General features: G+C 37.6%; 2 protein-coding genes across 9 annotated transcripts in view; one reads left to right on the top strand and one right to left on the bottom strand.

Moving 5' to 3' along the window:
- Nucleotides 1–21,657, bottom strand: part of LOC413562 (rho guanine nucleotide exchange factor 17) — a 124,029-nt gene that overhangs the window by 50,301 nt on the left and 52,071 nt on the right. For 2 of the 7 annotated variants that reach the window (XM_026446134.1, XM_016913751.2), the window contains exon 1: nt 6,516–6,710. The exons of 1 other annotated variant lie outside the window; for it this stretch is intronic. The gene's annotated coding sequence lies outside the window, so the exon portion shown is untranslated. Of the gene's footprint in view, nt 1–3,648; nt 3,920–6,515; nt 6,711–21,657 lie in introns of those variants that run through there. 4 more of the 7 variants (XM_006571000.3, XM_006571001.3, XM_006570998.3 and 1 more) reach the window with 4 other exon arrangements.
- On the top strand, nt 13,380–14,769 carry LOC551206. Of its 2 annotated transcripts, XM_623601.5 has the most exons (6): nt 13,380–13,469; nt 13,564–13,652; nt 13,730–13,829; nt 13,940–14,127; nt 14,199–14,249; nt 14,352–14,769. In XM_623601.5, the coding sequence occupies exons 2-6, from the start codon at nt 13,566–13,568 to the stop codon at nt 14,433–14,435; spliced, it is 510 nt and encodes a 169-aa protein (XP_623604.1). In that variant the 5' UTR covers nt 13,380–13,469; nt 13,564–13,565; the 3' UTR covers nt 14,436–14,769. The 2 variants fall into 2 exon arrangements, with proteins under 2 accessions (XP_623604.1, XP_016769248.1); XM_016913759.2 differs by having other exon boundaries at nt 13,422–13,652.

Raw genomic sequence — 21,657 nt, 5'->3', positions numbered from 1 at the left:
AACAAAGAGAAAAGAACCAATAATATCAACCGAATGCAAAGTTCTCGCAAGTAAGAATCCTACCGTTGGAAATGCAAATTTCTTTATGAACTTCTGCCGCGAGCGAGCCGATGCATTCCTCTCGAGAAAATAGTCGATTGGTCCACGGAAAGCGGCGTCTCTTTCACACAGCCCCGAGTCCAATTGGCCGGAACGAATTGAACTTGTGCCAGGGTCGCGCTGAGGTAAATAAAAAGAAGGCGAGGAAGCCAAAGATGCCTGGTGCGCGGCAGGATAGCCGAGGGCATTTTCTTTCGCTTTCTTTTCGTTCCTCGAACCAAGCACCCGCGATATTTTCGAATTCCGCGACCGTTCACCACCACCATTCTCCCACCTTATTCCAAGAAATTTTTATCTCGCTTCAAGTCGGCACGTGGCTTCTGATATCGCGAATTTAAATCGATTCAAAACGCGATGGTGTCGAAATCTTTAGGGAGGGAATAGATTTAACGTATCTATCTATGGAAAAAAAACTTTTGTGAGGTATAATTTTTGATTGAATAAATTTAAATAGCATGTGTTATTTATGGAGTGTACGAATGACTTCAGATATTTTGTACGATTAAAACAATCATGTACAAAGCAAAAAGAATAATATTTTTTCGTCTTCCAGTGATGATTATATGAAAATATAAAATTCTTTATTGAATATTTATTGATAAATAATATAATTATTATAAATGTGAAAGTAAACAAAAAATATAGAATAAAATTCAATTTTTTTCTTCAATTTTTAGATGAAAAAATAGGAGTAGAATTTTATCTAATCAGCTAATTATTATGAATATGTAAAAGTATTATTATTCTTTTTGCAATTTATTTCTACACGCTACACAATCACCATTCCTCGTCTATTATTTTTAAAAATTACATCTACTAGTTCTAAACAAAAACTGAATCGATGAACCGATTTTCGCATATTTCAGTTGCATTCGATCTTCAAAAGCATACTTCCGCGAGACTATTTCAAAGCGAAAAATAAACAGGGAGATCGTTCTTCCTTCGTAAAATAGATCTCATAAAATCCGTTGGACTAGCTAGCGAAAAAATTCGCGAAATAGAGTGCTGCACACAGAGTGAAGCATGTCGAGCGCAGGTGGCACACTCGTTTATTGGCATTTTGCCCTGCCGTGATCTTCGTGCGGGGATCCAAACGCCGGATTTGGATGATTCAATGATCGAAGAGTGGTTTTCGCGCGCGACAAAGCGATCTGGCACGCGGAAAATATACGAAGATTCCGAGGGGCAATGATATATGACGTAAATATTCGACGAGGGATGCGAAATACTTGCATGCATCTTGCATATCAAAGGATATCCACGAAAGATGCACTGACGTCAGAATTCCCGGTATAACAAGCAAAAATCCACGAGGGACAAAACACACCGTGAAAAGTGATACAGTTCGTCGATCGAGCTTTTCTACGAACATTATCGTCAATCGAGCCCTCCTCGAGTATAAGCTTCTATTTTCATTCGTCAGATTTCATAAGAAGAAGAAATAAAAAAAAAAAGAGGGAGAGAGGACGAAAGAGAGAGAGAGGTGTCACCGTCTCGTCGAAGAGACGGCTAATTTTAATCCGACGATCTTTTGGAGAAGACCAAAAGTCCCTCTCTTTCTCTCTTGGCACATGAAGCCACGGTACGAATAAGGAAAGCGGCGAAGAAAAAGAGGCAACTGCATTCCGTTCAGGCGACGTTATTTGCACGAGAGGCGCATCGCGCGTCTCGGTGGTGCAAACAACCGATAAACATGCACGGTGCTTTGTCATCGCAATGTGGCAGAAACCGTCTCATTCGGTTTATTTGCGAAACGATAAGCCGCCGAACCGTTGCTGCGATCCATCCCGCCACTCTTTCGCCAAATTTTCTTTTTCATCTTCGGGGAGGAAAGCGTTTGAAGAATCTTTCGAGCAAGCGTTGAGCAATAAACGAGGCAGAAATCTTGATACATCTATGACTTTACGAATTCTTTTGAATTATTTCGCGTGAATTTTTGCAGACTTTTTATTCAAATTTCGATAAAAGTAATTTTATAATTTCAATTGCATATATGTAGATTATTTCTATTTTGTTGAAATGATAAAATTGTACTAATAATAATTGTACTAATATAACGTAGTCATAAAAATTCTTTGCTTGTTTATATACAATTTTTAATTATATGGGATTTTTATCTATTTCTGTCTCTACATAGTTATCCTAAATCATAATGGATTCAAACTAATAATATTACTATTAATTATAAAACAATAATCATAAAAATAATACGAATAACTATTGAAAAAAACACGATTTACGGAGAGCAGAATTCCAATTTAGAATTCCTGGCAAATACCTTCACTCGATTAAACAAAAATTTCATTGCTAATAATCCGTCCGCCAATTGCCAAGACATGTTTCGAAGGAAATGATCAAACGGTGAAACACTTCTGTTCGCGAAACCCCTTTTGTACTCTGTTTCGTGTCGAGGCATCTCTTTTCGGGGAAACGTTTCTAAAGATAGCAGAGACACGTTCGAATCTTGCTCTTAACACGAACACGTCCAACCACGGATCGTTCCTAAAGCTTGCCTCTATACAGAACTAATTTGTCGCGACGATTCGAGAATCGGGCAGATTCGCGTCAATCACGTTTAATTGTGGCCGAACATCTGCGCGACTGCACACGTAGCCAATTGTATCCAATGATAAACAATGAAATACATGCGAGATAAAGAGTCTCGCGTGCCTTTCCCTCGTTCGATCGATCGTTATCGCTTCGGCTCCTCTGAGAAACTCGTTCAATGTCGCTTATCGATGATAAACTAAAGTAATCCCCCCCTCTAGTTCCATTAAAATTCTTTCTATTCCGCGTTTTCCCTTTGTAAATTATCGCCACAGATCGTTATCGTTTGTTTGATTGTTTGAACGAGTAAGTATAACACTTGGAATAATCGAAATCTTTGTGCTTTAAAGTTTCCTGATTAAGTTTACCGATTTTGAATGGAGACACGATATTAAAACGCAATATATTTTTAAATTATCTACAGTCCATACATCTAGTATTTAATATAACTATTCGACATTATATATATCTATATTTTTTCTCATTTATTATAGTTATTACTAGATAGTTTAAACTCCAGTTTCTCTAAATCCGCAGATTATTTATTATTTCTCTTTCTCTTTTCTTTCATTACCATTTAGAGTATTATTATGCCAAGTTATTTTCACTTTCCACGAAACACTCACCGTCCCAAAAAGTGGCAGCAAATTACAACTATCAAAAATACGCACCTACATTCTTTCATATTACGAGGAATCGCTAATATATAGTTTCACACTTCGACGAACATTCTACGTCCTCTATACCCCAAAATAAACACTCGCGGGCCCATGTCCACATAATCATCCGCCAGATGCGCTAAAGGGTTAAAGGCGCGCGCCACGAATAAGAAACCTATCTACCTAGATTCCCGAGCGGAAAAAAAATCTTTCGGTTCACAAAAGCGAACGAGGAATCTGAATCGTTCAGATCACGGGGACTATCGTCGAGCAATCGGGTCGATCACCCACGCATCGACGAAACGCGCCATCGAATAGTCGAGAGAGGATTGGATTCGCTTACCGGTTAATCGAAATGGCCTCATCTCACGGCGATCCAACCGGCCGACACTGGATCTTTCGAGCTTCTTCTTAGATCTTGATGTCGTAGCGACAAGGGCTCAAGGTCACGCGTTAACAAAAAGAGAAAGAGGGAGAAAAAGAGAGAGAGGAGGGACAGGCGTGGCGTACGCCGAAAACCTCTATTGTACACTGGCGGCCGAGGAAACAGAGGCGACCAAGGGACCGAGAGGAACGAGTGGAGAGGATCGAAGAAACGCGGCCGGTTCGCGGATCAGGAATATGATGCCACCTTGGTGAAAGCCTCCGCGAAGAAGAGGCTCCCTTGCCGCACCGAGTGCCGCTCCCGCTAAGCGGAAGATTATCTAAATAGACTCCGTGCTACCAGGCAGAAGAGAGAGGGAGAACGGTGGCCGGGGAGAGAGAGGAAGCCGAAACGAGGTGGTATTTATACGTCGTGTCTTTTGGAGAGAATCTGCGACGAGGGACATCCCTAACAGAGAGGGAAGGGGACAGAGGAATATCGCTCGTCATTTCGTGTTTTTTTTTTGTCGAACGTGGGTTTTGTTGATCGCTTGGAAAGAGAGCGAAGAATGAAAATTCGAACGAAAATATCGCGAAAGTTTAAGAAAGTTTAAGATAAGGGAGAGTTTGCACGATAACGTGGATTCGTAGGGGTAAATAGAGGAGATACCACACACGGAGCGTACGAAAATGGAAGCAAATCATAGACGGCAGCCAATGACCTCCCGCAGTCAAGCGACAATTTCGCCTCTACATCTATAATTATTTTAATTTTCTTTAAATTATTATTTATCTCAGATTTTCTAAAATTTTATAAATTATCGTTATATACTTTCACAAGCATTTTTGAGTAGCTAAAATGCAATATATTTCTAATATTTATCCTCCTAATAATTGTCGTTATACGTTATAACCTGTAAGAGCTGAACCAGTAGCTAAAGAAAATTGGAATTATCGTCGGGTGAGTAAATTTGTTAGCGAGAAACTGGTTAAATATTCGTAATTGATAGATTATCGAACGTTGATTCTTTTGGAAAAAACGGAGAAGAGAGAGAAAAAAGAAAGAAAGAACGATCACATAAACGATACTGGACTTAGGTAAATTGATTCTTCACGCATCATTGAACAGGATACCGTGCTAACGATCATCGTGAAATAATTCTATACAGTATCTGGAATCCTATTACGATTTTCATTGCTCTAATGAAATTACCGATATTCGTAGATGATTTTCGTAAAGGATGCACCATTTTCCGTATATAGAGTGTATAGAGGAAGAAATTTAGTACTCGGTAATTCGAGGTGAAAAATCTTGAACGAACATTTCCACACCTGTCTTGATACAGCTGCCAAAACCGATCGCTCGGTCTGAATTTCTCGGTCGATGACGCAACAGTGAACACAATCATCGAAAAAACACGACTTGTGGCATTTGTTGAGACAACAGCGAGATATAATGTACATATAAGAACGAAGGAATTTGATCTTATTTACGCTTGTCGTGCACGGAAGTCGAGGCAAGTGTTACAGGTGAGTTTCGAAGAATTAAATCCTAGAAGGCAACAAATTACGAGAGATATATTCTACCAATTTTTTTTTTAAGGAGAAGAAAAATTATCAAATAAATACATTACAGCAAGAATTAAAAGCTTGGATCACTACTACATTCATTCCATCCAAATACTTAAAGAAAAGTCGCTGTTCACGATTCAAATTCGAAATCCATTGCCTAATGAAACGATAATATCTGTAATAAAAATAAAGAATAAGATATCACGCGATGCGTTTAAGAAAATCGAAACGCAATATTCATTACGTGGTAGCAAAAGATCAAAAATAATTCAAAGTGAGAAAAGGGTACACGTAAATCAAAACCAATCCCAACTTTCAACTATCAAACACTTTGGTGATTTATCGTGGCCACCCGTGATTCTCCTATGAAACGAGGAGAAAAAACGTGGCAGCGCCCAGTTACGGCTCGTCTTAATGGGCCACGATGTTAGAGGGACACGAGGAGAAGGCCGCACACGCATCCTCTCGATCCACAATCGACTTCTTTCCTCCCCCATAGGAGGAGACAACCGCGACGAGGAACGGTTCAGGGCTTCCGGCATCGGCGAGATTACCGGCAAACTTCGACTTTCACCGATCGATAAAAAATCTCCATCTTTTCCGCTCGAACAACGGCGCGGGACGATCGAACATTATATTCATAAATAGCGGACCAACGTGCTTCCATTGTACTTTCTCGTGTGATTATCGTGTGGCCGACGAGGCTCGTTCCACGAAAGGATACGCTTCGTGATTCCGTTACGTACAGAAGGAGGATACGAGATTTTAACAGGTGGAGGTATTTAGCTTAGGAACGATTGTTCAACGAGATTGGAGATTTTATTTGGCGAATCGAGCGTTGTTGAATTATGCATCGAGCGAGTTGTTGGTTCGAATCGATGTTCGATCAACTTTCGTTATTGATCGATTGATCAACGTTTCCTCTTTTGATTCTTTCCTTTTGGGAGATAATTCTAGCGAATGATCTATCTTAATCGAAAGTATTTTAAATATTCTTTATTTTCAAGATGTGTTTTGATTCTCCTTAAATGTTGAATAGTGTAATATAAATCGAATAATCAAATAGTGAAATAGTTTCTCGAATTCTCGACGCACGATTCACAAGTTCATAAACTTGACTCGATTTTCAACTTTCCAAGATACTCGTAAAACACAACTTGTTAAATACATACGATTAATATACGATCGAGATATCAAAAAGAAATATTTGTATATTTGATAAATCTTCTGATTAAAATTGGAACAATCATTCTATGTTTATATATTTATACTTACTCCTGCAAGGGTTCGAAAACTCTTTTCTGGATGCCATCCACGTAATTCCGCTCGAGAAAGTATTCCCGTTCGATCGCCGTGCAGATATCCATAACAAGCACTTCCTCGGCCGGATGATATTTTCGTTCACGCGGAATTATCATCGACACCTTTCCACCGTGTGATAACACACAAGAAATCACGGCTCGCACTTCGAAACAGAAATTTTCCTCGCCGATAAACCTGTCCTCGTCGTGGCGCTTCTCGCTTTCGAACGATCGTTAAATCGACGTGGTTCGATCCTGCACATTACTCGGGATCGACGAGCAGTAAACGTTCCACACAAAATCTAGATCTGTTCCACTTCTGTTTCCCTTCACACTGTTCGTTTCTCTTTTTCTTTTTAATCTCCTTCTAAATCGATTTCCGTTTCGAATCGATCGAAAAGAGACGTTGGACTGGCTCCGATTAAACGGTCGACCGTCTATCGAAACGTTTATTGAAAATCTTTAGAGCCCAGATTCCAGATTTCTCTACGCACGCTATCCTTATCGTTGGCGAGATAATATTATCGTAATATCGTGTTTTTTATTTCTTAGATCCCGAACGATAAACAAATTTTCGTACGCGCGAAACGCGTCTCTCTGTCCTCGTTTCCTCGGGCAGCTAGTTTTCATAGAGGTAATCTTAAAGTCAATGTGACTAGATTAGCAGATCACGAATCGGTTTTTTGCACCGGTCGATCGACACACACAACACGGAGATATACTCACGGAGAAGATATATATATATATATATATGCACGCGCGTATATGTGTCCACACAACACGTACAACAGGTATCAACTCGAAGGCATTCTTCACGATTCTTCGAGCGCGCGCGAGATCGCTTTTCACTCCGCTCTTAATTAATCACGAATGCACTGGGGGATTAAGCGCACGGAATGCGCGACGGCTACCATCCACTTTCACTCGAGCTCGACTTTTTTTTTTCTTCTTCTTTCGTTTTTCTTTTCCCACAAGATGGATTTTCGGCGGCTCGTTAACCGACTCTCGAATCCGAGAGAATGAAGAACGTCGGCGACGCGCAGCACACCACCGATTATAAATAATTTCTTTCTCCTTTTCCCTTCCACTTGGCTCCGCCACCTTTATCTTAATCGTATATACGTAGGTGCACGCGTATCGCTTTTATCAGCTCACGACAGAGAAACGACACCGTGAACGTTTTGATTTGCCTGGAGTGGAGGAGAGGAGCTCGGCTCGCCCCCTCGCCGCAATGGGAACATTAATCTCGTCCACTTACTCCGGACGAGAGGAATTGTATTCCGTAACAGTAGCACATTAAAAGATGCTAATGCGAACCACTTAAACCAGTTTCGCCGAGAAAACCGACCGTCTCTTTCGTACCGATTAATCGATTAATTGGCCGAGCACGAGAGCGGCGAACGGAATCTCTCGGCGGAGAACGAAATGTCTCTGCTTTCCCCCCTGGTTTCCCAAACTTCGTTTCGAGCTTTCCTTCCTCCCTCGAAAGCTTTCAATTTCTAACGTGCATCATCACCGGTCGATCATCGTCCTCTAAACCGCTTAACCTCTCGCTCCTTCCAGCTCCTTAAATTCCTCGAGTGCACATGTACTTACTTACGAATCCCTCCCCTCCCCGAACGCATCCAACGCGTAGAAGGATTCGATTCGCGAAAAAAAGAAAAAGAAGCGCGACACCGCCGGGAAAAGAAAGGGAAAAAACTCGCAGGATCCTTCGAAACGGATCGCACAACAATCGTGGCTTTTTTTCTATCCAAAATCTTCAAACCGATCCATCCAGAGGGAATGTATGTAAATCTTACGACACTGATCGTAGAAATCATCACCAGTATTATCGCGTACACATTTCTCGACCCGGTGTGCACGAATCCAGGAAAACCCACACGCATACATGCGCGTACACACGCCGCACGCACGCACGCACACACACACGCACACCAAAGATCTTGATCTATCGTGTTCCACCACGAGCGAATCGAGTTCCACGAGTGTCCACCGTGTCCACACCAGGTTTAATTAACGATCGTTGGAGGAATGGAACGGAATACCAACGGCGACGACGGCCAAGTGCGCTCCACGGATCCAGACGTTGGGACCGCTCGGCGACGCTCAACCGTTCTGGTGTAATCGAGGCGATATACACACGGCCGATGCGGTTTCACGGCAGGGAAAGAGAAGGAGTGACTGGGCGAGACAGAGAGCGAAAGATAGAGAGAAAGAAGGAGAAAGAGAGAGAGAGAGAGAGAAAGAGAGAGAGAGGAGGAGAGAGAGAAAGAGACGGTTTACATCAGATCAGCCGAGACACGCTGCACGTTTCACAGCCGAGACGACAGACCGATCGAGAACGTATCTCCGGTGGGCCGGCAGAGCACCTCGACGACGAGTTGGAGGCCGACAAATCGGTGCACGGATCCAGCTGGGCACCACGAAGCTGGCCCGATTCGACACGAGAGACCATGGCGTATGTGCACGAGCCGAGCCACGGCACGAACCGGTGCGAAGGAAACCTTCGAGTCGTCGCGAGAGAGTATGCGAGAGAGACCCGAACGGGGCCCAATCTCACTAGAGGGGACCTCTATAGCGCCTTTCCCCTAACTCCGACCGTGTGCGCACACCATGTTGGAATTTTCTTCTTGTTCGCGTTCTCCTCCGCCTTTTTTAACCACCTTCCTGTCCAAGCCTCGCTTCTTTGAAAATATCTCTTTTGTCAATAGTCTCGATCGATTCGATGATCCGAGAGTTCGATTCGATCACTTGAAACGAGGGTGAAGAATTCGTGTATCGTTTGATTTTGATTCATGGAAGAAGAAATATTGGCCGAATGATAATTTTTCGGTAATTTTAACAACGGGTTACGCGTGTTCGATGTTCTTACCCTTTGAAAAATTATTTGCTGTATCGTGTATCGTAAGGTAAGGGGCTCCGCTCTTTTTTGGCGGGAATGGATTTAAAATTCAAGCGTGTTATCGACGCGATATACGGTGGATCGATGTTGTTATACGGTGTGTTTTTTCACGGTGTGTTTATTATAATTCTCGGTTGTGGCGTGTGTTACCTGATCGACGAGGCGAGCTTGCACGGTGTCCAGAATAACAGAGGATGAAATAGCAGAGCAAAGTAACGCGAATTCGTCGACACAAAAGGAGTCGACTATATCGCGTTTCCGATAACTCTGATAGCTTCGTACACGAATTAGTTCGCCGGGCGGTATAAACATTCTATCGTTTCAAGAACAGTGATTCGAACGATTATCTCTGTTTCCATTACAAAGCGAATCGAGGATCGATCCGGAGCAACTTTAAATAAAGAAATTGCATCCACCTTCTTCTTTTATTCATCATCTTCTTTGGGAATAAATTTTCGATCCCCAAATTGTTGGGATTGCACGCGGTTAATTTTAAATCGGTTGAATGATGTTATAGCTTTTCTTCAAACGCAAAGTTGTTCCAACAACTTTTTGTTCGGCCAATTCCTTTCCCGCAATCCGTGCCGCGTTAAACGAGCCTTCAAAAGCGAAATACACGAAATTTAATTGCAGTATGGTAATTCATTTTGCACACGCGTAACATTTTACTTACTTACTGATATTTAAAAAAATTCCATTTAAAATAAATTTCTAATTTTACTCGTCGCCTTATTTCTTTTCTCGATACTTTCCATAAAACTTTTTTCGTTCTTATCCTCGTAAATAATATTGCACGTTACGTGCGCAAAATTTTAGTCCCGAACCAAAGATTAATCACGGTTGAATAATTAAGAATAATACAATTTGTTATTCTTCTCTCGTTTCTTAATAAATTTTTAAAATAAAAAACTCACGCTCCTATTTCTCTTGCTCGAAATTAATTTTTTCTTTCTACAAATTAAACGTATGCGTATTGTAGTAAATGAAAATGATCATGAATATTCAAATTGAACGCAAAATCTCAAGTCTGTTCCTTACAATTACAACAGAGATGATGCATCGATTTATTATTCCTCGATTTTCTGTAAGCATGGATAAAGTCACGTGCTGGTTGCTCATTTAAAATCTGTTGGTGTTGCGTTCACTAACTGCGTAAAGACGATGCCACGAGGCTTACCATTCACGAGGTTCGGATATGGCTTCAAGAATGGAAACGGCGGCAACGTTGTGCGCGATGCTTTCGAACAGGCATCTAAATTGAGAGCCAGTTTAAAGCTAATTTATACTTACGCTAAGGTTAAGATGAACTGTCACATTATAATTTTCGAGACAAACATTAATCTTCTTTTTGGTGTCTCGCAAACATCACAAGAACGCACGATGGATCTGTAAATGTCTTCAAGGTCTTCTCTTTATATCACCAAACATTCGCGCGAAACCAACGAACGAAGGAATTTCAGAAATTTTTTAATCTAATATTCTTTCGTGCCAACCTCTAACTAAAAAACGCTTCTCTTACAACGTACGATTTAATCAGAGAATAAAGATCGCTTGTTGTTGTACGATCGCTTTCTTCTAAATTGTCAAGAGACCAACACGATGGCGAATTAATCTCTAAGAAAATGATTAAGACGGACAGTTGAAGGAAGTAGAACAGAGAATTCTGATGATCCAACTGAGTAGCCTCTTATATTTATTCATACTTACTTATATTTATAGCTTTTGGTCTAGACTAAACTCCTCGAGTCACTGCGAGAGTCATCTATAACTAGATGGATACTATTATATTACTATAAAGGATTACGTGTATCCACTGTTTTTATTCTTTCTATACGTCAACATAGCGATCCTCTTCCCTCGTGAGACGGATGCAATATTCACGATCCCCTTGACATTAGATACACCTACAATAACGAGTCGTAGCACGTACTCGCAGATCGAGTGCCAACTATGGTATAAATTCTTCTCGTTACGGTAGCTCTGATCGAAGATACTATTACTCCTATATTATTCTTGAAATTAATCCACTTGTAATATATATTCAACGATTCTTCGATATATATATATATATATATATATATATATATATATATATATATATATTTCATTATATCGATTCATGTATATTTCATTATCTCGTACGATTATTCCATATATTTTAAGTTAGTCTCGATACAAAATTATATATATATAAAATTGCGAATGAAAGAAAAATTGGATAATTTATTGTTGGAATTATACAATTATGTTGATACACAATTGAATTACGATATTTCGTTACGCAATCGAAATACGATGACTACGATCATCTCGTTCTCCCCGAGATGAATACCTCGTCCATTACGCAGTACGCTATTGTGTTCGATGACTATAGGAATTTAAAAGGCTCGCGCGAGTTCTACAACGTTCCATTGAATCGTGGGCCTCCTGATATTCCGTTATTAGTGAACGAATCGAAGAAATTACCGAACACGAATCGTTTAAAACAACAAACGAGCGCTTGTTTGCAATGCCTCTATCACTTAAATGGAACGAGTTATATATTTTGATAAGCATTTACACACATGCCGAGCCATAGGTTACGAAAATTAATTGGAAAACGGATTCCAGTGTTTCACGGTCTCTTGACATTATTACTGCGCCTATAACTTCATTGGTTCATGGGTTTCGTTGTTCATAATATTCGGTGTATAACCGATTAAGTGAAAGCTTCCTGTCGTTGCACCAGACTTAACATTTGGCGTAATCAAAGGCTCTCGTTTTTTCTTCACGACTGTATTATCAGTCACAGATCTTATCTGGTTTCAGGCAGTTTATTTACATTTGCGGTACCAAAATGGCTGCTCGCCGCGGAAACCGCATCCAAGTAATTCGAAACCATTGAACTACATTTTCCACGGGTTAATCACCGACAATGCTCGATTCTTGGTAATATGCATATTAACTTCGATACTTTTATCCTTGCATTGTCAAGGTACAGCGCGTTAAACGATGCTATTCTTTCATCGTTAACTGCCATCAACGGTTACGAAACGCGTAAGATTTTATTCGCTGTTTGTTGTAAAAACAATTGTTTTATGCAATATCGTAAAAAAATTATTAGTCTTAAAATTATAAACTCTTTATTGTATATATCTTTTTTTTATAATAAATTAAGAACAACGTTTAGAATGAAATTCAATGAAAAGTATATTGTCAATGTTTTTAAATTTTAGAAATTATTGTTAAGGAAAACATTTTTTTCTTCATTTGTTTTCATTTTTCTTTGTATTCCTTTGTTAAAATAAACATTTCTAATCTTTAATTAATTTATTTATTTATTTCTTAATTGTGTTAGATTTATTTGTATTATAAAAATAAATACTAAAAAAAATATATACATATTTCGTTAGATTACTTTTGACTTTATTAAAAGAGCCGCCATAATATTCCCTCTTAGTGGAGGGAATGTGAACGGCACCATTAATAGTATACTTTGTGTCGCTATATATTCACTGTACATTAAAAATATAAAATAATTAAGATATTTGAATAGAATCAATTCGATAATAAATTTCTTTAATAAATATGAATAATCTAAAAAATTAAATAGGTCAAGCGATATCTAATAACCAATCACATATAATAAAAGAAATTGAAAATGAATCATTAAATATTATTATGAACAATATATTATATTATAAAAATAACAATCAAAATATAAAATTTTAATATAATTTGCATGAATTTGTAGACAAAACATTAATTTAATTTAAGATGTATGTTTGAACTTGTTCTGGACAAGTTTTCATTTGTTTTCAATATTGAATAATGTTTTTTTCTTTTTTTATTGTATAATTTAAAATATATTAATATATTATATATATTTAAAGTGAAACTTAAATTGAAATTTTAAAATAAATTTAAAAAATATATTATATTTCCTTAAATTTATTCCCTAGCGTTTTTTCTAGTTTTATAGGATTTGGTATGTTGGTACACCTTCTGCGTGTCGACGCCCAAGCGTTACACTAATAACAACAAGTAGGTGTAATTACGAGTTAGATCATCCACATTTTTTTAATAGCTAATGAACGTGACGAATAGTTATTGTATGTAAATTTTTATTTTAATAAAGCCATGACAATTTTGGAAACTTGTTGGTCACCATTTGTTTGGACCAATAATATCAAGACAGGATGTAAAGCTATTGCCTTTTACACAATTGTACGTATTTTTTAATTAAATACAACTTATGTTTTTGCAATTTATTTATAATTTAATTTATATGTATTTTGTTTCAGGCTATTAGTATAATATCTATTACATTAATTTCCTATCAATTAAATGGAGGTGATTCAACTCAATTGTATAATCCTCTTTTTGAGGCTGATGTTAGAGGATGTAAGTAATACAAGATTGTATAATTGATATATTGAATAATTATATATATTGATTATTAATAATATATATTCATATATTCTATATTTTTCTTTTTCTTTTTTTTTTTTTAGCGATGCAAGTTGTGGGAGGATTTTTTATCTTTTATTTTAGTCTCCTGATTATATCAGGTGGTTTAATGATACATGGAATAAAAGAAGGAATAAGAGGATGGTTACTTCCTTGGCTTGTATTATGGTTTATTGTATGTTTATTTCAATTAGTTTTTGGACTTTGGCTTATAGGAGGATATTATATTTATGTAAGTTTCTCATATTTTATAAATACTTATAAGTATTTTGTATTATTGATATTTTAATATTATGTTTGCAGCTTGATGCAACGTTTGCAGCAATGTGCATTTGGTTGTGGATGTCGTATAATGTACGTATAATACAATTTATTTCTTACATTCTTTTATCTATTAATGTATTTACATTGTACGTAATTACATTAATAATATCATAAAATTGAATATGTTTTTAGATATACTGTTGGTTAGTAGTACTATCGATGTACAAAATTTTTGAGGAACTGCAATCTCCAAACATAGAACTTCTATGGCCTTAAATAGCTACATAATACTAATTATAAGATGTAGGATACATTGATTGACACCAAAGTAAGATACAGCGTCTTATAAAGATACATTTATAATTTTCTACTTTGTATATTATTTTTCATAGAAAGTGTTTATTCAAAGAAATATTTAAAATAATTTAAATCAAACTAAAACCATACTATGTGTTCATTTTGATTATTTATTTTGATACATCTAGTATTATAAATATTGTGAACACATAAGTACCATACTTAGTGTCAGTAATGTACAATAATGTAGTTCGATGCCTTGAAAGTTTGTAACTTTCATATTTTAATAAAAGACTGATAATGGTCTAAGGAATCCATCCAGATTTCAAAAAATAATTTTGAAATTATATTGATAGAAATATATAATAAAATTTTATTGGTTGCTTTACACGACCAAAATATAATATTTGTAATGAATAGAAACATTATTATAAATTTTTATATAATATTATACATTTATAAAAAATTGTAATATTTTGATATGAATAAAAAAATATAGAATACCTGTATTTTTTACGTTAAAGACTAATATATGTTTTAATTTCAATATATATTTTAATTAAAAAGAAATCACAAAAGAACTGCGTATATTGACATTTCGTACCGTATCCGTAATGGCGGACTAAGACTAGTAAACAAGGAGAGCAATAGTAAGAGAAGGACAGAGCTAGATTAAAAATATTGAAATCAGCGCTATCTGTTGAGTACCTCAAATGAAACATAAAAAGAAAGGATAGAAAATAGTAAAAAGAGATAGAGATAGAGGAAAACGGACAGCTGGCGCCATCTGTTGAGTGCAAATGAAACATAAAAAGAAAGGATAGAAAATGGTAAAAAAAGATAAAGATAGAGGAAAACGGACAGCTGGCGCCATCTGTTGAGTGCAAATGAAATATAAAAAGAAAGGATAGAAAATGGTAAAAAAAGATAGAAATAGAGAAAAACGGACAGCTGGCGCCATCTGTTGAGTGCAAATGAAACATAAAAAGAAAGGATAGAAAATGGTAAAAAGAGATAGAAATAGAAGAAAACGGACAGCTGGCGCCATCTGTTGAGTGCAAATGAAACATAAAAAGAAAGGATAGAAAATGGTAAAAAGAGATAGAGATAGAGGTAAACGGAGCAGTTGGCGCCATCTCTTGAGTACTAAAAGAACTTTTTAAATTTTAAATTGACTTGTAGTGATATTTTTTAGATACTTGTAGAAAGAGTTACGCTGTAAAAAGATACTTTTAGTGCTCAAGAGATGGCGCTAGTAAACAATTTTTATTCTATATCTATCCTTTTCCTATTATTTGCCATCCTTATTTATTTAGTTTCATTTGCGGCATTCAACAGATGGCGCTGATTTCAATATTTTTATTCTATCTCTATCCTCTTCTCATTATTTCCTCTCCTTCTCTACACTAGTTCTACAATTGTACGAGTTCACGAGTCAATTTAAATATCCGATTAATTTTTTATTACTTTGTTCATCTTACTGATTAAAAATGTGAATAAATTTTAATTTTCACATATCGTAAACATATATATTTATAAAATACAAAAATAAACAAATATAAAATATATATTTATTGTTTATTTTAACATTTTTATATATAATATATATGTTTTATACATACATTTACATTCTTAAATGTATGAATATAATTAATATAAATGTATATAATTTTTTTCTCTATTAGAGTAATATATACATTCATATACAAATTTATTTCTCTAAATATTGAAAGATCCTTCATGGATCTGCAATTCATCGATCGTTTAACTTAGCATCACCAGAGGAAACCAAACACTTTCCAAATCTTTCTCAAGTTGTTCCATTCTTAATAACGACTCGAGATCCTCCCTTTCAAACGTATTCGTGAAATGTTTCGTATCTTACACTGTTTCAGAGATTCAATTAACGATTCGGCTTCTGTCTTCGAAGGAGAGAGCGCGCTTTTGACAAATTTTCACGAAATACAGAGCCCATAGAGACGAAGATAATGATCGGCCACGATGACGTAAAACGTTTCGAGAAAGTTTTATTTATTATCGGTCATTAATATCGATACAGAGAGGCCGAACAATCTCGGAGGGAAATTAAATTAAACTCGTTATTACTCGTCGAGTTTATCATTCTTAAATTCGTACGATAGAAGCGATATAATTCCATTGTAAACACGTGACACGTGTCACGTCCACATGAAATTTCGTCAAATTCGCCAATACGATCTCGTCTTCTTCTTTTAAATCGATTAAGAAAGAGGATTATTTATATACGCATGCATTTCGGCGTGGAATGGCAGGAGAAATATCGAACGAAATTTACAGCAGGGGGATATTTTTTTTTCAGGCGCGACTTTCGACTGTCGACAATGGTTTCGCGAAAGATGGTAGGCATAATAATGTACAATCTTTATTGTCACGACGCCACTTTCACTTCTGAACCGACCACACCCGAGGTAATCGATCGCGATGATCATAAGCGCTATTCGAACAACATTTACCTATATATTCACACCGGTTTGGGCCTGTAATAATGAAATTAATTGCGAGGTTGATCGTTTCGCAATACCTGTAACCTTATCCATTATTGTGGAGAGAAAGTAAGTTGCCTGGGTTCAAGAATCTACACGTGGGAATTTATTTTAATTTCAAGTTTATTAAATTAACTCGACTCCTCGATGATATCCACCACTGTAATTTATCTCAATAAATGTGTATCGACCCCCATTATTTTAATCATTTTACAAAACGATTAAAACATTGAATTTGCAACGCATCAAGCTAGAGAATTAACTTAATCCTTCGATTTAACCCTCCATGTGGCTGTAAACATCGATTGATCATTCGATCAATATTTTCAAATGCGATGAAAGTTGAAAGCAAGCGTCGTTCTCTTCGAAATTTTGAATTTTTATTATTATAAAGTGTGATAAATTATTTAACGACGATCGTTTTATTTATTATATACTCGTGGATGCACGGTTTACAACGTTCACTTGAAACTCGATTTCGAAGGAAGGTATAAAGAAACGCTGGGTATTTTCTCGACGCTTTTATCGGAAGAAGAATGTTCCATTCATACTTTTACACGCCATTTATGGACGCCTCATGCGCGATATCAGTCTTATCAGCACTTCTACGCCGCCTACAATTTAATGCGGTTGTATGCGCATGTAGAGCTATCTGGAAAGGAGAGACAGCGTTGCAAGAAATGCTACCTGCACGGCAAACAATCGCGAAATCTCCTTGTCGACGAGTATTCAATGCCAATCCTGGCTTCGAATATCGTTCTAATTTTTTCCCCCTTTTCTTATTTTTTTTCCTTTTTCTTTTATTACGCGACAGTTCCGCTATTTACGGCGTTGAAAGAAACAATTGAACATTATCTTCGCGATCGTATGAATTGCATGAGAACACCTTGAGAAAATTTAAATTTACTGTACTTTTCCATAAAAATGGATTCTTCCTTGATCTATTTTTTAATAATACACCTTTTTTCTATAAAGATCTAATGATCAATATACAACATATAACATTTATTTGTATATTTATGAAATGTATGCACAATGAATAATTGATCGTTTGTAAAACAAGATTGCAAAACAGAAACGAAAGATATTGGAAAATATTTTTGATATATCGATATCCTGAATCACGATTCTCCTGATCTGATCTACTAAAAAACTAGTCTTTATATCGATGTAATAAAGGAAATAGAAATAACAACGAGACTCCATCGATTAATTAATTTTGCTCATGCAAATAAAGACGTAGGGAAACAGGAAACAATTATACATACCGTGTATAATTGTTGATCATACCGTGTGATAGATGTGAAACGGATTGAAGGCATCGTTTTAAAAGTGGTTACCAGATGATTCGAGCGCTAGAAACTCTCTAAAGATCCAGTGCCCGGATCGGTAAAGGGAATATTCGACACGAATTCTAACGATGACACTCGCTCGTTTCGCAAGTCCACTCTGTGTCCGCAGATTCGAGGTATCAGATAAAGTTTCGTGCCACGAAACTTTCGCTGCTCGTAACGAGACGCGAGACGGAGTTAATTATTGTTTCAAGCTATTGCCGAGAGAAACACTCGGCTCGTGGCTCTGAAAAATGGAGGGGAGCGCGGATAAAATGCATACGTAAACGCATTCTCCGCGGATGAGGAGATGCAAGGACGAAGAGAATGTTAAGATGTTGGAAAAATTCGTACGATTGTTCTCTTCTGTTGAACGAAACAAGGGCAATCGGTGGAAACGGCTCGTCGTATATCAATTTGCATACGATTGCACAGGATTCGCGCTCACATTTCTTCAGCCTGCTATCATAATTTTACCGTGGCGTTGATGTAATGCAAATCGCTTGTACCACGATAAATCCACGATGAAACATTTAATCAACAACATTTAATGTTGCCTGAAAAATTTTCAATCAATCAAACTGTTTTGAAAGCTTCTATATATATATATATATATAAAGTGAATCGCAGGTGGTTAAAGGAGAGCTCGATTAACGCATGGAATGGTATCCGTGAAAAAATGATTACCATTCTGCGCGCGACAAGGTCAAATTCCGCGCTGATTGCGCGATGCGAATTGACACGCGCGCCGGTTCGAGGATCGTCGTTTACGAGAGATCTCGCGGAGATGCTTCGTTACAGCCGATTCCCCCCCCTCTTTTATCATCCGTGTCTCATCGCGTGAAATCTTACCGCGCTGCCTACCACCCTTTTTCTCTCGATTATTCGCGCGGCGGAATCGTAAATCGCGAGACCAGTCTAACGAGTGGTGGACAACGGAATGGTGAAACCATCGACTCTGTGGTGAAACGTGGCGATCACCGATCGGTCGCGGCGATTATAATCGGCGCTGAGACGAGGGTGAAATCCTCCATTTACGCTCGATAGAAGGAGAAGATTGTTGGAAGAAGCGAGCGAGAACGGACGATTTTATGACAGGCGAACGAAGCTTGATTTCGTTTTTCTTTTCTTTTTTTTTTTTTTTTTGATTCTCGTGCGATGAATTTAATTGTAGGTGGCCGTAACACTCTTCGAATAAAGAAAGGATAGAATAATGATACACGAGATATCAAAGAGATTTGACAATGATTAGAAATAAATACTTTTGCATGGTAATCGTTGTTGGGAATTTTTGTTTTGTTCAATGGACGTTTTATATTTCGTAATGGTGAAATTATTAAAGTGAAATTTGCTTGATATGAACGTGATAAAAAATTAATTATCGAACCGTGATTGTACACTTCCGAAAAGCAATTACTTGTATTCAGAAAAAAATTTTTAAAATCAGAAATTTTGCAAGATTCATTTGTACATCATATTTCATATGAAATTTCTCAAAATCAATCTTCATCGTTTCTTTTTATTTATTACAATTTCGAAGTATCCTATATCGAAAAATAGAATAAACATTCTATATTCGTACCATTTTCTCTAAATAAAAACCTATTATAAAATATCAACGAAGAAATTTTTACTCGTTTAAGCAGAAAATCTCTCGAAAATACTATCCCAATATCCAACTTATCCTCTCCTCTCCCCAAAATACACGTAAATCCTCGCCTCGGAATAAAATAAATCCATATTACGTAAGTTCTCATACATGGAAACTGATCAATGATCGTCGAAGAAGCGCGTCACGTTTCACGAACGTAGAAAAAAAAAACACACATACACAACGCGGCAGGAAAGGTTTCTGCTATTCTCTACTTTCAATGTAGCACAACCCCGCTCGATGCGGCGTCTCCTTCGACACGGCTATGATTTACGACGTGTCACAGAAGAGGTCGTCAGTCAAATTGTTTCACATTGATTTTGAGGTCAAGAGGCTCGTACCGTGGCCGCGTCTCTGCCCACACGCGACGTCCCCGCAAAAGCATTGTGGTTTCCAGCGCGCTTATTTATGCGCGGCCCGGCCGTTTCCGCCCCTTCCGCTTCGCGCTCTGGCCGTTGACTCGGTTCACTTGGACCGCGCACGACACTTCTGTCGTCGGCCCCATCTCCCGCCCATTGTCAGCCTGCCTCTCCTTCTGCTGCTCGCCTCTTCCTCTTTTCGAGAGACGCGGCGATTTCCATACCGGCGCGAGTTTTATGCGCTTCGCCTATTTTTAGGACCAACCTGGCCTCCGTGGAGAACCACTGGATTTTCCCTCTTTCACGCTCGTCGACGACACTCGGTTAAATTTGCCTTTCCGATTCTTTTCCTTTCTCTTTTTCTTCTTCTTCCTCTTCTTCTTCTTCGGACAATGATGATATTTCTTGAAGCGACCGTGCGCTTTAAAGTGTAAGTTTCAAAAGGGGAGCGGAAAGATGGCTCAGAAGTACGGAGGACAGCTTTGATGTGACAAGTTCCGGGGGAGGGTGATGCTCCTTCGCGCGAATTAGAGGAAAGTGGGGCACGAGTTGGCTTTTTATAGTGATCTGGATCCTCGAGGCGAGGATTGTACGCTAGTTTTGAGACACGGGTTTCGAGCTTATTACGATCTTGGTGAAAGCGAGAATGTATCATTCCATTGAATTTTTATAATTTTATAAGATAATCTCGTGGAGGATGAAAAAATTTAGCTCGATCGAAGATTCTTGAGATAATTTCGAGCAAATAAATATAAGTATTCTCGTTTGTTAATTGACAATAAAACGTTTTCACATTTTTGGAACGTCTTATATAACGTTTCGAGCGTGCAAAGCAGATATAATAAATCAATCCTTGCGCGATATCCCTGTGTATTTAATTATCCCCTCTCGATGCGGCAAGATCGTTTGAATAATCGAAATGATATACGAGCGCAATAATACAAAGATACGCAACGATAAACAATATCTCAACAAAGCGATCTAACTAACGATTTAACCAAAAGTCTGTTAATTCCACTTGCTCTTGAAACGTAAAAATATATGTGGTATAGATTTTAGCATATCTTTTATGCACGAATGGGAGAATCGACGAAACAATGAAAGCTATCGCCGTTTATCTACTCGATCTCGCGAATGTTTGGCGCGAGCGCGGCGTTTCAGATATTTTTTGTAGATTGAATTTTAAATCGTGACTCGCCTCGTGGCCGAAGTCCACGCTTGAAGTTCAATATTTATCTCCTTCGATCTCCTTTGGAAAAAAATAACACTTCACGAAATGTCGGGCCGATTTCATCTTTACAACGGGCAATAGCTTCGGGAAAAGGTCAGGTAGTTTCT

The sequence above is a fragment of the Apis mellifera genome, linkage group LG1, assembly GCF_003254395.2.
Source record: "Apis mellifera strain DH4 linkage group LG1, Amel_HAv3.1, whole genome shotgun sequence".
NCBI classification, from domain to species: Eukaryota; Metazoa; Arthropoda; class Insecta; order Hymenoptera; family Apidae; genus Apis; species Apis mellifera.
Note: the sequence above shows the minus strand (reverse complement) of the source record. Positions and strands in the feature narration are given on the sequence as shown.

Excerpts from the sequence above, each read along its gene's own strand:
- LOC551206 (XM_623601.5), top strand. The coding sequence starts at position 13,566 with ATGACAATTTTGGAAACTTGTTGGTCACCATTTGTTTGGACCAATAAT. Across the intron at positions 13,830-13,939 it reads TGAGGCTGATGTTAGAGGAT|CGATGCAAGTTGTGGGAGGA; the intron begins GTAAGTAATACA and ends TTTTTTTTTTAG. Across the intron at positions 14,250-14,351 it reads GGTTGTGGATGTCGTATAAT|ATATACTGTTGGTTAGTAGT; the intron begins GTACGTATAATA and ends ATATGTTTTTAG.